The sequence below is a fragment of the Mchenga conophoros genome, linkage group LG17 (genome assembly GCF_057382185.1).
Source record: "Mchenga conophoros isolate Kocher_MC1m ecotype Shallow Benthic linkage group LG17, M_conophoros_male_GT1.1, whole genome shotgun sequence".
Classification (NCBI taxonomy): domain Eukaryota; kingdom Metazoa; phylum Chordata; class Actinopteri; order Cichliformes; family Cichlidae; genus Mchenga; species Mchenga conophoros.
In genome coordinates, this window is record NC_140542.1 from 38588309 (window position 1) to 38605687 (window position 17379).

At 40.3% G+C, this 17379-nt stretch overlaps 2 protein-coding genes across 2 annotated transcripts; both read left to right on the top strand.

The window, feature by feature from the left end:
* The first annotated feature begins 1795 nt into the window (after positions 1-1795).
* On the top strand, positions 1796-5569 carry LOC146555917 (cornifelin homolog B-like). The gene is made up of 4 exons (XM_085252406.1): positions 1796-1876; positions 4202-4278; positions 4382-4569; positions 4702-5569. Exons 2-4 carry the CDS (start codon positions 4224-4226, stop codon positions 4837-4839), a joined length of 381 nt encoding a protein of 126 aa, XP_085108532.1. The 5' UTR covers positions 1796-1876; positions 4202-4223; the 3' UTR covers positions 4840-5569.
* Positions 5570-10974: 5405 nt separating this feature from the next.
* LOC146555918 (cornifelin-like) lies at positions 10975-11870 on the top strand. Its single transcript, XM_085252402.1, has 3 exons — positions 10975-11065; positions 11202-11389; positions 11472-11870. The coding sequence occupies exons 1-3, from the start codon at positions 10999-11001 to the stop codon at positions 11679-11681; spliced, it is 465 nt and encodes a 154-aa protein (XP_085108528.1). The 5' UTR covers positions 10975-10998; the 3' UTR covers positions 11682-11870.
* Positions 11871-17379: the final 5509 nt, after the last annotated feature.

The following is a 17379-nucleotide window of genomic DNA, read 5'->3' on the forward strand; positions in this document are numbered from 1 at the left end:
TTTATGACCCTGACCTTGTACCTATACATAAGGTGTAGTTTATAATCTTTAACCATTTGTATGGAGCAGATTTTGGCTTATATGAGCTAAAAGGAAACCTTGAGATTCTCTTGAAATTTGAAGCTCAAGGTCAGATGCTTAGCCACACTAGGTACTTGTGTCCCCCAAGGCCTAGTATACTTTGAAGTTTGAAAATGCTTCACAAAAAATTGTGAGTAATATAAAGTTTTCACTGATTTTGGGCAAAAAGAAATTGCCTGTGCTGTTCTTAGTATCTACCCTCACATAAAATTTGAACATACTTTGAAAACTGTGGTGACTCGACAGATGGACAGACAGACAAAAAAACTAAACAAATGAAACCAATTACATACTCACTCCCTTCAGGGGGAGAAAAGAGTTTTACTTGCCTTTAATCATTCAAGCACTCATTTTCATCATATTTAGAGACTGTGGAGCTCTCTTTAGAGCATTCAGAGGGTGTGCTCAACATTTACAACGAGCTGCACCTCTGGGCAACACTTTTGCCATCTGTCACATTAAACAAATGTCCAGGACAAACATCCCAACCTTTTCTTTTTTATAAAACTTATAGTTGTTGGGCTGAATCAGATAACCCTGAACCATCCTTTAGTTGTTCTGCTGTAGGTTCGCGCTGCTGGTTGACTTCCCATGATGCACTGAAAATGTCTTCCCCTCTTTTCTCTCCCAGTGCGTTTATTCACACCACCGCTGCATGGCAATGTTTGTCTGCTGCCACAGTCTGCGTTTTATCCAAGATCTCTCTAAGCGGTCCTTTTCTCTCGTCTCTCACCTCTATACTGGTCAAGCTGGATGCTAGCTGCCCCACCCTGAGCCTATAGGACAGCTAAAGGTCCTTCCTGTTAAAATCGAGTTCCTCCTTCCCACCAAGTGCTGTGCTTAAAGGTTCGTTTGATCATGTGGCTCGTCTATTTCATACTGTAAGGTCTTTACAATATAAAAAGCCAAAGGAAAACTTTAATGTGGTGCTATATAAATAAAACCTTATTGAATTTCTTATTGAATTTAAATAATATTATTAAAAATATTTAGAAAAGGGAAAATTCACAATTCTTAAATCTTTTTCGACTGAACTTTTACCCATTTCCAGACATTCATTTTTAACATCTGCTGGTGAAACTCAAAATGTACTTACATCATCAGATGACCTCAGTTTGCAAAACTGGATTAAGGTTGAGTGTGAGGAAAATGTGAGTCATTTTTGTGGAAAAACATATCAAATAACGATCTTAAAGAAAACAAGAAAACTGCAAAGACATGTGTGCAGTTTGAAAAATTGCACATAAACGTCAGTCAGTGTTTGGCAGTCAAACTAAGCAGAATAAAGGCTACAATAAAGGCTAAAAAACCTAAAAGAAATCTTTAAAAGAGAGATCAGACGTTTAAATAATTTTGGCAGATTATTTTTTTAATTTTTTTAAGGCTAATACATTTGTTAAATTACATTTTGGTTTCAATCATCCAACTGACTGATGACCACTTTGCACATCACGTACCATTAACCAAATGATGACAATGAAAAAACATCAGCATGACAATATCAATCACATTATTGTGATTTCTTTAACAACACGCCTGTTGTTAAATTTAAAAAAAAAAAAAAATGGAAATTGAGGTTTGGCCATCCAAAAGAAGCACACTGACTGTGTTTACAGCGATGTGGTCAACAGGTTTGCCACACCTCGGTGCACGTTGTTGTTTTAACCTTTTTTTATGTGTAATAGTTCTGGTTCGGCTGCATTTTTTTCCGAGGTATCTGAGTAATGCACGGTGCACATGCAGCATGTTCTCTCAAAGCTTCCTGACTTCACAACAAGACTTCCAGCTTTAACAGGTAAGATTTTTTGGTTGCTAGTAAAAATGGAAATTTATAATCAAAACAGTGAGAGGTGTGAGATTATATCAAACAGCTAGAACAGAGAAGAAATCATTTTTATCGTATTTTAAAAATATATATTTTCTGAGGTGTAAAAAGCTACATTTGGAAGATGACTTGTAAACGTCTACAAAAGCTTGCAGATCTAACATAAAACTGATCTGTTCTGGCTTTCACCTGAAAGATGTAAACTAATGTAATCATTCTGGTCTTTTAACAAACATTTATGGTCACTGAGTATTTTAAAAACATGTTTATTATTTCTAACTAATGTTTTGTAACTGATGCACGTGGCACTGTGTCGAGTTTGTGTCTTTTTTTCTCCTTCTGTAAAAGTTATCTTTTTAAAGTGCATACAATTCTAACTCAGCTCTGTAAATCATTCATCAGTCAAACAACTAGTGTTGTGTTTTTCCTCCAAGTGGGATTGCACAATCGTGTAATTTACTTTTCCCACACTGAGCTACCTCGCCCTTGTTCTTGATACAACTGTGTGGTAGTGGCTTCCAGGTAAGTGCATTGCTTAGGTGTGGTTAACAACATGGTAACAAATTTCATACACACAGCTTAACACTACCCAATGTTGCTGTTAACAAATCCATTTACTGATTGCACTGCCTTTGTTGCGTTTTAAGAGTGGTTATAAAACAGACATTTTCGTAATCTTTGGGGAAATCTCTAAATACGCTGATTTAATTGTGTTTTATTTTTGGAAAAAAGTTTCAGGGAATTATTTTAGTCTTGGTAGCCAGGATCGGTCCACCAGGACCTCCGCTCCTGGCTTGCCGCCCGGCTCACAGTGCACCCGACCCCTATGGCACCTCCTGTGGGTGGTGGGCCTGCAGGAGGATGGGCCCATGTCCCCTTTTCTGGCTGTGCCCAGCCGGCTCCATGGACTAATGCCTGGCCACCTGACGCTCACCCTCGGGCACCGTCCCCAGGCCTGGCTCCAGGGTGGGGCCCCAGTAACCCTATCCCAGGCAGGGTGAACTGTTCCCTCGATGGTCTTGTCATAGGGGTCTTCTGAATCGCTCTTTGTCTGGTCCCTCACCCAGGACCAATTTGCCATGGGAGACCCTATCAGGGGGGCAGAAGCCCCCAGACAACATAGCCCCTGGGACCCCTGAGACACACAAACCCCTCCACCACGATAAGGTAGCGATTCCCTTAGAGATAGGGTGAGAAGTTTGGCCATCCGGGAGGGGCTCAGAGTAGAGCCGCTACTCCTCCACATCGAAAGGAACTAGTTGAGGTGGTTCGGGCATCTGACAAGGATGCCTCCTGGGTGAGGTGTTCTGAGCATGTCCCACTGGGAGGAGGCCCCGGGGCAGACCCAGGACATGCTGGAGAGATTATATCTCTCGGCTGGCCTGGGAACGCATTGGTGTTCCCCTGGACAGCTGGAGGAGGTGGCTGGGGAGAGGGAGGTCTGGGCTTCTCTGCTTGGGCTGCTGCCCCCACGATCCGGCCTCGGATAAATGGATGGATGGATGGATGGATGGATGGAGGGCTGAATTATTTTAGTTCACTAATTCTAGGAGGTCAGAGTTCAGAGTTGTGATGTCATCAGTAAGCGCAGAAGAAGAAAAAACAGTGTTTGAGAGCATTGTTTGGTGATGATATGCTATGCTGCCTGTAAACTCCAAACCTGAAGTGAGGAGAATAAAGAGAGTGAAGTCATGTCTCTCTGAGTGTGCAACACTTAGATATCACTCATCAAAACAACACAGTCAAAGTTGCATTTATTGTATGCAATACCATGAGGTCATAAATATTTGGTCTTCATACAAATGAAATAGCTGTCAAGCTGGGATTTAAAGTTTTTTTTTATAGGGATTTGCCTATGGTCCAGTGCCATCCCAGTAATTCTTCTATTCTTCCTACTCCTTTTTAACTTGCAAACATATTCACTTAGTGTACATTAGATACCTTTTGATGTTCAATTCAGTTCAATTCAATTTTATTTATATAGCAAGAGCATTTGCTTCAAAGTGTTTTGTACTGTAAAGCAAACGACCCTAGAATAATAGAGAGAAAACCCCAACAATCAGATCACCCCCTGTGAGCAAGCATAGGGGGAGAAAAACTCCCTTTTACCAAGAAACCTCCAGCAGAGCTGGGCTCAGAGAGGGGCAGCTACCTGGGTGTGAGGGAAGTCACATGACATTTAGAAAACAAAACTTGTTCTTTGTCTAAATCAGCCTCTTAATGAGGAATATGTGCTAAACGTGAAAGTTTTGCATTAGGTGTTCTTGCTTGGTACTGATTTCCATGTATTAACAGGTACAGTAACCAGTCAACAACAATGACAGCCAACTGGAATACTGACCTCTTTGGCTGTTGTGACGACATAAAATCTTGTAAGCAACCAAAGAATTTTTTTATTTATATTTCCCTTTTATCATCATATGCTGCATTTAGATAATGTACTAAAACATAAATAAACATAAATATTGTTTCCAGGCTGCTATGGTTTCTGGTGTTGCCCTTGCCTCGCCTGTACCGTTGCAGGAATGTTTGAAGAGAACCGCTGTCTCCCATTATGTGACATCTGCAGCCCCGCTGTGTTATCAGCCTTTGGGATACCACTGTTTGTGCCTCCTGCTGCCTTGGGTCTGAGGGTTGGCGTTCGACACAAATATGGCATCCAGGTAAAACCCTATAACACTTATTAATAAAAATATTATTCTGACAGATATTTTTTAGGCTCCCACTGGTAAATTACTAACTAAGAAATGGTACAAGTAGTAAAATGAGTATAGTTACAGAATATTTCTCTACAGGGCTCTATCTGTAAGGACATCGCCACTTCCTGTGTCTGTGTGTGGTGCACCTGGTGCCAGTTGCATCGCGAGTTAAAAATTCGCAAACACGGCACCCATGTCGTCAACATGCAGCCTACACCCACTGGGAAAAATTGAGAGTTTGTTATGGCTTCGTGCTGAGGTTGCTCCTCGTTGGTGTGATCTGTCCTCTAAGATCTGTTATGTTTGGTCTCACCAAACTAATTGATATTTGGTTATGATGGTCTTGCTTTTGACCTTTCTTTTCCCTCTAAGGATTTCTGCTGTGATACACTCAAGACAAGCATCGTATGTTTTATATATGCATGGTTTTCATTGCCTCTCTGAGCTAGCTCGTGACATGTAAGTTAATTATTTTAATGCTACAATAATGATGATCATGACAATTGAGAAACTGAGATCAATGACCCTCAAACACATCTACAAAAATAAAAGTGAACTCTACTAAGTTCTTAAATCTCTGTGTGAATCTGTAACTTTTTTAGACATACTAACTTTGTATATGTAAAAGTATCTCAAACTAAATCCATCTAACCCAAAAGTCCTGTTACATGAAAAACAAAACATGCTGTAAACAAGATCAGCCCACAGTCACGGGTAATGTTGTTGTAATGTTATGCAAATGTGAAAAATACCTAAATGGAAATGTTCTATTTCAATACTTGTCTAAGAGATCATGAATATCAATTTGTCCGTGATGCTATGATTTTCATGATTACTTGAGATCTGTTTAATCCCACCATATGAATCTATGATGTCATGACAAGCAAGGAAGCAATGCTTGTCTTTCTGTAAAAAGTCACGGATGCACCCATGAACATGGTTGGCTTGGTGGGCTTCCAGCTGAGAGCAGATCTTCAGAGGAGAACAACGGCAATGTTGGATTAAAATGAGTCCACAATTACAGTATGATCTGCAAATATACAGACATAATGCATCATTACACATTTTGTACACAGTCTCTAGAGTGTTGTTGTATACATTGTGTGACAGTGAGTGGCCTGACCGGTTTCAAACTCAGAACAACAAACACTTACAGCAGAACAAAAATAAACTGATAACCACTAGATTACTGTGATTCAGAGTCTTGTGTCACTGTGATTACACCTAGGTACACAAATAAAACTGCCACAGCCACAAGGTAGGTAAAATGACTAATGAATTAGCTTTACCTGCTGATAATTATTACCATTGCTAATCTACACTGATGCCCCCCATAAATGCACTATAAACACCCTATGGACGTAACCTTACACCAAGGTCAACTGGACTATTTTATGCTTGCTTATAATGGATTGGATTTATATAGCGCTTTTCAAGGCACCCAAAGCGCTTTACAATACCACTATTCATTCACTCTCACATTCACACACTGGTGGAGGCAAGCTACAGTTGTAGCCACAGCTGCCCTGGGGCAGACTGACAGAAGCGAGGCTGCCATATCGCGCCATCGCCCCTCTGGCCAACACCAGTAGGCAAGTAGGGTAAAGTGTCTTGCCCAGGGACACAACGACCAGGACAGAGAGCCCAGGGATCGAACTGGCGCCCTTCCGGTTACAGATGCGATTCCCAACCCCCTGAGCCACGGTCGCCCACCTGCAAACGTACAGAAATCGCGCATTGTTACACATTCTGTACACAATCTCTAGACTTTTGTATAACAGTGAATGGCCTGGCCTCTTTACTCCAACTTGATCTGATCATTTAGGATATACTCCCTCTTGTGGTGTAATGTAGGCATAGCCGCTCTCAATAGAAGAGAATAAACCTTTATTGTCCCGCGAACGAGAAGTTTGGGTGTTACACTGCTCTTACAGCAAGGGGAATATAAAATATAGAAGAAAGAAAAAAAGTGGTCCATATTAAACATAAGCAACTGAAGTTATACAGGTAACAATGTACAGAAATATGTATAAACATTGTACGGAGATATGTACACGAGTGTGTGTGTGTGGGGGGCAAACAAGCTGATGAGTAAGTAACCAAAAGCTGGTTGTCTGACAGCTGCTAGCGCTCCTTCCTACACTGTGGGAGTGAAAGTCTACTGCTGGACGAGCAGCTCAGTGCTCATGCAGGGGATGGGAGGTATTGTCCACGATGGATGTCAGCTTAGACAACATCCTCTCCACTCCAACCTGCTCGATGGACTTCAGCGGACAGTCCAGGACAGATCTGGTCCTCCTGACCAGTTTGTTGAGTTTCCCCATCCCTCTCTGCCATTCCACCACAGTGTCGTAAAAAGTCCTTAGAAGAGTACTTACAGTACTATATCTCATTGGAGAGCGCACATTATTTTGTGACAATAAAATAACATTTTAAAAACACAAACATTATAATTAATTGATGCAGTGGTTCCCAAACTTTTTTTGGTTTGTTATGTTTAAAAAAAAAAAAAAAAAAAATTATATATATATATATATATATATATATATATATATATATATATATATATATATATTTTAGGGGTGCAACGATACACATAATTCACGGTTCGGTTCGGTTCGATACTTTGGTGTCACGGTTCGATATTTTTTCGATACAAAAAAAATGTTCATGCCTTTTTAATTTGTCATTTATTAAAATTATAAATATATATTTTAACTCAAAAGTACAGTTTTTAAATTTAACCCTAACCCTTGTTTTTTATTTTGACAGCGAATATGCACCTGCGGACCACTTATGTGCAGCCCTGGTTATTTAGCTCGTCATATTGCAGCCACAGAAATTCTTTTGTCCATGAAACCATAAAGCTGCACTTTCTTTTTGCCTTATAGTCTGATTTGTCATAACTTCTCCGTTTTGTGGTAAGCTTTTCTTTGGCTGTCACTTCTTCACCCTGACCTGTCTTATTTGGCTCAGCAGAACTAAAATATATATCTGTCTGTGAAGGTCATCGTAGTCAAATATATATCCTGCTGCTTTTACACACACACTCACATAAGCTCAGCGATTCTCTGCGCGATCAACCTCTCACATGTTTAAGCTGCGGGAGATTTCACTTGTCATGTTTGCATAGTAAGCTAACAATTAATAAGACGATGTCAGAGGAATTGGTGCACAAATTATCATCACTCACAGATCAGTGCTGTCGCTCTCTATACACAGTTCACGCGATTGCAAAGTGAAAGCAAAAAAACAAGTGCAAATTCAAACACGATTTCAATATGTCACATATTGACAGTGGCTCACCGATGCCAATGATATAATTACCCAGCTACATTTCCGAAAGAATGCAAAAGCATTGACATATATTTTTCCTTCCTATAATAGCCCGACGGGCAGGGCAGAGATAGATTTTGGTACCCCGACTGAAAAAATCGCTAGCCCCGGGACGTCGGGCTAGCGATATTGCGAGCCCTGTATCTGATTGAGGAATCACTCATCTTTGGAAAAGAGAGTTTATTACAGAGAAATGTCTCTTTCCAAAATAAAAGCTATACTATCCGCTTCTTCTGGGCTATATTCTCAGCAGCATATTAAACAGCTGTCTAAATGACTCGGCTAAAGTTAGTAGCATGCTTGTTGTTTTTGTCTTTGCACTAGGATGATGTCGGCGTAAATGTGCAGTCATATTCGTTGTGTTCCCACTAGTGCTTTCAGGTTAATCTTGTTGAAATGACGTTAACGCCACAACACGGCAAATCTCCGTTAACGAGCTACCGCCGATCGCCCCGTGCATGGGGCTAGACGGCCAACACGTTAACGAGCTAACTGTGCTAACACACTAGCTCCCACCCATGTAATTGAGCATTGCATGGCACATCCAACATACTGTTTTACTTTAGTCCATGACTCGCTTACCTTCAGCGTCATACGTCACATGAAAACCAAAATAATTCCAAACGCCAGATCTGAATGAGGGTGGGGGAGGTCCATGTTGCAAGGAGAGCTTAACTTCTGTCTCGCTAGCTTGCCCTGCGCTCTTCCTTCCGACGATGCTGTCTGTGTTGCGCGCTCAGTGACTCTGCGTTCGACTACTCCGCCTAGGCTGCACTGTCGACCCTAGGCGGAGCAGTCGAACGCAGATTCACTGAGCGCTCAACACAGACAGCATCGTCAGAAGGAAAGTTGATAAAATAAATTACAAATGTTGTATTGTTCGATACATATGCGTACCGAACCGAAAGCACTGTATCGAACGGTTCAATATCGATACGAATATCGTTGCACCCCTAAAATATATATATATATATATATATATATATATATATGTGTGTGTGTGTGTGTGTGTGTGTGTGTGTGTGTGTGTGTGTGTGTGTGTGTGTGTGTTCCTTTGTCCCAGATCAAGGAACACTAAATTTCAAAATAAATAAATTGTCACGGTCCGGGGCAGCGGCCGTGTGAAGAGTGGAAAGGAGGACTCAGATGCAGCACTTACTCAGATGTGAAGGTGATTTATTGACAATACTGAACATAAAGTGGAGATGGCAAACAGAACTAAGGATGAACTAAACTGGGAGAAACTACACAAAGGGAGTGGCAAACCTGAACATGAAGGGAGAACAGCAGGGAGAGCACGCAGGGGATTCACGGAGAAATGCAGAGTACGCAGGGTAACACAGAGGATGAACACAGACGACGCGACGAGGAGCAGAGGAAAACACACACTATAAGTACACAAAGAGACACTGGGAAATCACACACAGGTGGGAGACACAGCTGGACCTGATTAACCTGATGAGACAGGGGAACACTAACACCAGGGACCAATAGAGGGAGCACAAACCCAAAACCCAGTATCTAAAATCCCAAAACACAAACCATCCCAAAACAGCCCAAGAATAATAAAGAGAATAATAACAATAAGGAACACAAACACAAAGTCACTGAGTCATGGCCGCAGGACCATGACATAAATACATGAATGAATAAAGAAACTGTTGATTCTCTACTTGAATTACAAAGCTGACGCTGCTTTTGATATGACAGCTAAATGTCTTTATTCAAACTATCAGACCCCTAAAAAAATCTGGAAAAATTTAACGTACCTGTGTACGTTAACAGTCACATCTAAGTCACCTGAGACTAGAACATGATCATGACTATTATCAGCAGTTTCCGTTTGTGTTTTTAAGAAACACAACAACAATAAAAGGAAACTTTGTTTTAAAGTAAATTTATATGTGTATGTTTTTTGACATTTATCTTCAACAGACATATAGATGTTGCATTTGTTTGTATGTTTAAAATGAACTTGAACGCACTTAAAACACAAAGAGAAAAGTTCATTAAAAATATAGAGGAACTTCTGGGCATGATCTTTTGATTTCCTTTCTCTGTTTCTATAGTTTCAGGTTTTGCAGCATTTTTGTGTCAAGCCAATGGCAACTCTAAGCCACTCCCATTACAAGGTACATCCTTTCCTATATTCCTTATCACAGGTGCACACAGGGAGTCCAGCAAGACCAGGTAAGACCTTCCACTTTTCTACAATGAATTTTACATCATCTATCGTTTAGTGTGATTCCTTTATGGTTCACGGTGTAATACTGGATGTATAACGCTGTAGGAGATGTGATGACAGAGGGAATAAAATGTAAGTAAATTTATGTAAATTGATACATTCTTAGAAAGAGATGAGTGTTTTTTTTCCTGTTTATTATTGACTCTCTGTATTGGTAACTGTTTATCTGCAAAGGTGAATTATATGCAGGGCTGCAGACTGTAAGCTGTCTTGTGTAGAGGTCAGGTTATATTGAACTGTACTCTCAACCTCGTGACTGTTTAAAATGAACTTGGATGTTTTAGGAAAGTCAGTGTTTTACCTCGTGGTGTTTCTGGTGTTTTTCTGTCTGACGCTGTTGTGTTTTTAAAGCTCAATCTTAGTCTTTGGAATCAAGGATGTATAAATCAGATTTAACTGAAGAATTACAGACAATGCACTTTTCATTTCTCCGAGCCTATAGTTTCAGTTTGTTTGTGTTTATTCAACCATAAAAAGATGCTGCTTCTAATCGAAGGAACTATGTAATTTTCTGAGGTAGAAAGCTTTTTTTTTTACATGTATATATATTTGAATTGTAGCCAACATACAGTACAGTGTTCTTCTTTCTATTTTTCGTAGTTAATCTTAGCGATCGCTGGAACAAATATTTTAAGAATTTAAGGTTTCTGAATGAACAAGCTTCGCTACAAGGTGCTCCAGAATCTAATCTGATCATCTACTGCCTAGATGTCCTACACAACAGACGGTTCTTTCTGCAGATGCATTTCTTTAACTTTGGTTTACCCGCTCCTCTACTTTCACAGAGCAATCCTATAGCATCTTGGCACACAATGGCAGAGAAACCCTTGACAGACTGGGACAGTGGTCTTTGTGACTGCTTTGAGGATGCACATACTTGTAAGAAGCCAGTTAAAGTTGATTGACTCATAAATTGTATTTTTGTTTTCAGGACTACAGGTTTTTTTCTCATTTGTATCGTCTTCATCTTTTGAGACTTGTTACCACTTTATTGACGTGTTTCTGTGTTTTTCAGGTTGCTATGGATTCTGGTGCGGCCCCTGCCTCGCCTGCACCGTTTCAGGAAGATTTGGAGAGATCTACTGTCTCCCTTTATGTGACATACTTGGTTCTGCTGCATTAGCAGCCTGTGGGATACCCCTCTGTGTTCCACCAGCAGTTTTGTCTGTAAGGGCTGCCATGCGAAACAGATATGGCATCAAGGTATAAAGCGCAAGACGATGACATACTCTGAACTAAAAGTGGAAAGAAAAAGCAAAGTAATGCTTGTATTCTCTTTCTGCAGGGCTCTCTCTGTAAGGACATTGCAGTTTCCTGTTTCTGTGCCTTATGCTCCTGGTGTCAGATGCATCGTGAGTTAAAGCATCGCAAGAAAACCCCGACTGTAATCACTATAGAGAACAACACTGTTTACAACATGCAGCCTGTTCCAGTTGCCCAGCTACCAGCGGTGATGGTGTCTGCACAACCACCCACAGCTGGTTTTGTTGCTTAACCCAGGAGGTGTTATGTACTCACAGTGGCACTGCTCTGAGTTAGCTTTAATGTATTTATCAGTGAAATCAGAGCCTCTAATAATTTTTAATTGAATTGTATGATCAATTATTTGTATTATTTTCCTAATAATCCTCAATATTTTTTCCTTTAACAGTTATATTTTGAGAAATGATGATGATAGTGAGAGTTGGTGATTCACTATAGTTCTGAGATTCATTTGGTAAAAAATAGTAAAATGACGAAATCAGATACAAAGATGAAACCAAAGTTTCAGGGCTCATTTTTGTAGCCAACTATGGCAAAAGTCCATCATAAAACTTTTCTTTCAGACTTTATACTGATGTTTGATGTCATGCAGTCTGTCCAAATTATTTCCATTTAAACAAAGACAAGAGCTCAGAGTTCCTGCTACAACAATAAATAAATAAATAAATACAGGTTAGCAGAACACAAAAGACTGAATCTGGAAAAAGAACGAAAAAGCATCAAACTAACCCTGCTACAAAATAGAGCACATTTCATTCATAATGTTGTAAATCCAAGCCCATTATGTATTCATGATTTGAATCCTGGGTTATGCGAAATCCCAGAAATAAACCTTAGACAAAGTGAATCTGTGAACTAAGGTGTAGGTCTATTAGGTTATGTTGTGGTGATCCTCGGGTTGAGGGATGGGTGTTCATACTGGAGTGCAAAATTAAAACCAATGGAAGATGGACAAGAAAAGTTCAAAGCCATCAGGTCCTCAGTTTAGAAAAAAGAGAAAAGAAGAGGAGGAGAAATGAGCAAAAGATGCAGGTAAGCAGGTGTGTCATTGGATAACGGCAGCTCATCCTGAAACAATCAGAATCAGAATACTTTATTAATCCCTAAGGAAATTATGAGGGTTACATTTGATCCAAGAAGAAAAATAGAACTAAAAATAGTAACAGTAACAGACCAACTCCAAACAATACATTGTCTTACAGATTTTACACGTTTAGGAAATAGCACTAATATATACAGATCACTCAATTATAAATATCAAGAATGAACAGAAGTGATTATAAATAAATATCAAGAAAATTGACAAGAACATTACAGAGTAGAAAAGAGTGTGTGTAAAATGGCTGTAACTATTGCAGTGTTTACAGTGTATTTCACTAGCAGGGACCACATCCTTGGTAACAATGGGGATGAGGAAGTGTGAATAGTGCTGCGGTTTGGGGAAGGCCTTGAAGGGGACTGGCAACGGCTCTCGGGCCGGGCAGATCCCCATGTACTAACGAGAAATAAATAGAGGAAAGAAAGAGAGGAGAGGAGAAGAGAAGAGAGGAAAGAAAAGGGGGGGCAGGGTGGGGCATGAAAATGAAAACAGAAGGTATTGGAGAAGGGGGGGTTTATAGCCTGAGGCCGGGGGGGGCCTGAGGCCGGAGGGGGCGTGAAGTGGTCCCGCTCCTGAAATTCAGATGATATCTCCACTAGATGGAGGAGTTGTAGAGTGAGATGGCCACAGGCAGGAATGATTTCCTGTGTCGTTGCCAGAGGGGGTGTTCGCCCAGGGCACCAAACAGGCTAGGACCGCCACTGGGTAAGGGTTAGGGTTAGGCATTCATTTTTCATGGTTAGGGTTAGGGTAAGGGGGTAGGGAAAGCATTATGTCAATTATATGTCCCCACAAGATATGAATACCCAACGTGTGTGTGCGTGCGTGTTTTCGTGATGATTCTTAGTATCTATTAAATATTAAAAAGATGTTAACTGTCAGTCACCTCACCCCGGTCTGTGAATGCTGCTGGTTGAAGAGTAGCAATATTGATCCCTAGTCTGAAATTACTCTAAATTTATTTTTATCAATAAACAACCCTTTAGGAAATGTCCTGCAGGTCTATAAAACACTTGTCTGTTCTATGCTGAATATGCTATGTTGGTATGGATATGAGTGTGTCCTAACTTGTTATGGAAGTAATGCTAATTCACTGTCGATGTAAGCTATTCCGAGTTGTATTTTCACTGTGACTGTGTACAAGGGTTTGACATGGTGTGATTTCTGAGAACAGGAACAAAAAAAACAACAAGATATTACAATGCAAATAAGAAATATTTGTATTGCATAGGTCAGAGCAACAGGCCCCACACATGGACTTGTTCTTATATAATGCTTTTCTACTCTGAGCACTCAAAGCACTTTACAGAGCTTGCCTCATTCATCCATTCACACCAGTAATCTTTTTAAATGCTCTTTCTATGTAAGTGCTTTCTATCTAACATTCACATGCATTCATATTCCAATGGACGCACCGGAGAGCAACTTGGGATTAGTATCTCGTCAAGGACACTTGGCATGCAGACTGGAGGACACGGAGATTGAACTGCTTACCTGAGCTACAGCTGCAGCTACCCCTACATTCACACTACAGTCCTGTTAAGGAAATGCATTCTCCTTATTGTGCTAAGAATGCAAAAATATATTAAAAACAGTTCTTAAATACACCACAAGATGGTGGACCAACACAAGGAATGAAACAGGCAGTTTTCAATAGTCAACATTTCAGTTACCGTCTGTGCACCAGGAATATAGTTCTTTAACACCTCTGCACACGAGAAACTCTTCAAGCTACAATAAATACTGATGTAAAGAACTAAACCCTGAACAAAACGATCAAATAATCAGTCAACTATGAGTTAAGAAAAGTTCGAGCAGGAGAACCAGAGTAGCAGAACCAAAGGAATTTGTTATCTGGAATGCTTACGCTGATGATGATCAGACCTCACTCCTGACAGAAATTGAGGCTGTCAGGCTTTTAAAGAAAATACAGAAGACATTAGCTAAGTCAGATTTACAGCTACACAAAACTGCCAGCTGATGACCTGGCAAAGGTCTTCAGACACAGACATAGGGACATATTCTTCACCTCTTCAATGTGGCCTTGGACTAAGCTGGATCCTTGAATATGAGACCTTAATCTTCCAGGCTTCTAAGCAAGAATGGTCCTTCATTTATCAGGCGCATCCTCTATAGCTGTACATCACTGTACAGTGCAAGGCTAACATCCAAGACCTTACCACTGATCCATGTGACTGCCAAAGAAAAGAAATGGAATGCACAGAAAGACTCCCTTTTAGAGGTCGAACTCCTGTACATACCCAGACCTTATGTCTCATTGCCTCTGTTCTCAATGCAGCAACAATAGCACTGTTTCTTCTCAGATGAGTTGTTGATTGAAATTACAGATTTCATCAACGCTGCCCTTGCTCTTAATGGAGACGGACAGCGCTACATTGGATTCATCATGGTAAAAACCAAGCTGGTGCCTTGATGAGGCTTGAGTTGCACGCTTTATATTACACCAATGACTCTTCACGAAGGTTTTAAATGTATGTACCCAAAAAAGTCTCAAGAATTAGTACTTCCACTACACAGACTCAGTGGCACCATGTTTCAAAGGATCACAACTTAGCTAACATTGCGACAGGGCAAATAACAGCAAGTCTGCAAGTAAATACATGAGAAGTACACCAGCAAGTACACCAAGACAAGTTTTTTCACTCATCCTTGGTTCCTGAAGTTCTAACAGCAGCTATTTACATCTGAGACATGAAGTATGTTTGATCTGGTCAAACCAGAACATGATGCAGAGATCTGCCCATTGATCAGTGTTTTCACAACTAAAACTGTTGACAGACTTCTGTTTCCTCATTGACTAGAATAGTTCTCCTTATGAAAGACCCTGATATGAGGAATGACAAAGCTCATCAGTGTGGCAAGGAAGTCTAAGGTTTCGAGGGAAAACCCTTAAAACCCCTAAATACTGCAAATTTTCGGGTGATCCTTGATGTTTAACAGTTAGCATTCAAGGATAAAGTTAAACAGCTGGAAGAGGGGAACTAGTTTTGAAAATAAGTTCTTTGTCGAGGCTGAGCCCATTCCTTGACCAGGTTGTGGGACGATTATGGTAAATGGACTGGTTCTTATATATCGTTTTTCTACTGCATCTGAGCTCTCCAAAGCGCTTTACGCAGTTTGCCTCATTCACCCATTCACACAAGCACTTTCTTTCTAAGCTCTTTCTACGTAAATGCTTTCTATCTAACGTTCATCATCATGGTTATAAAGTAGAATCATTGCTTTGAAGTCTCTCCGTGGTGGTTTTTATCTTTGCTTTGTGTTGTCGGCTTTGCGTTCATACTTAAATACTAAGAGAAAGAACATGTGTGTCCTCATTAGGACAGGGACTAGTGTTGGTGTGTGGGGCTGTAGCCACAGGTTTATAATGTTAATTGGCAACTAGAAAAATTTGCATTTCCTGCGAAAATGCTGTGTGGATTCCTTAACGCTGAAGATGTCTGCTGAAAAAAGCTGAAAAAGTTGAAAAAAATGTTGCCCTGAGCAGGATTCAAACCTGGCCCTTCTGGTCTCAAGGAAGCTACTCATCTCACTGAGCCAAAGTCATTCTCACAAAGCGGAGGTGGAGAGACTGACAATTGTGCTGAATGATGAGCAGAAGCTGCTGAGAATTGTGCTGATAAGAGGTGAAAAGGCTGAAATTTTTTCTGAAGAGGTGAATAAGCAGAATTTGGGCAGAAAAGAGGTGAAAATTCTGAAAAGTCTGCTGAAAAGAGTTCCATCAGCAGAATTTCTGCTGAAAAGAGGTGAATGAGCAGAATTCTGCTGAAAAGAGGCTTTTGCTTGGTTCACGTTTACTAAGGCACTACCCAAAAGGCGCCACAAGAGGGCACTCCAACACAAGAGATGACCTATTTACACTGATGCACTTAGTAAACAGTCAGCCCCCTAGTGACTATGATTTGGCAGAAATACTATGACTTAGTAGTAATACTATAACATAACAGATTTCCTAAAAAAAAAAAACTATGAAATTGCAGTAATTCTATGACTTGGCAGAGATACTACGTTAAAAAAAAAATGTTGCCCTGAGCAGGATTCAAACCTGGCCCTTCTGGTCTGTAGGCGGCTATTCATCTCACTGCGCCAAACTCTTTCTCACAAAGAAGTGGTGGAGAGACTGACAATTGTGCTGAAATGAGCAGAAGCGGCTGAGAATTGTGCTGATAAGAGGTGAAAAGGCTGAAAACTTTGCAGAAAAGAGGTGAATCAGCAGAATTTCTGCTGAAAATAGGTTTTTTCTGAAAACAGCAGAAAAAACTGAAAATTTTGCTGAAAAGAGTTCAATCAGCAAAATTTCTGCTGAAAAGAGTTGAATGAGCAGAATTCTGCTGAAAAGAGTTGAATGAGCAGAATTCTGCTGAAAAGAGGTTTGTGCTGAAAACAGCTGAAAAAGCTGGTATTTGTGCTGAAAAGTAGTGAAAAAACTGAAAATTGTGCTGAAAAGGGGTGAAAAAGCTTAAATTTGTGTTGAAAAGAGTTAAAAAAAGTTTAACTGTTGACTGAAAGAAATGTTGCCATAAGCGGGATTTGAACCCAGGCCTCCCACTCCGAGAACGGATGCTCATCTCACTGAGCTAAAACACAGGTCAACCCGGCAAGGAAAATCAGTGAGGCCACTGATAATATGCAGAAATAGGCAAAAAACATTGCAAAAAAAATTCAATATCTCAAAAAGTATAGAAGTTATGAGCACCAAAAGTCTTACCACTTTTGCCTACGGCATCCACACAATTATGAGACACTGTGTTTCAAATCATTTTACATAGTAACAGGAAAGTAACAACGAGTAGTACAACATGGCTTTCTC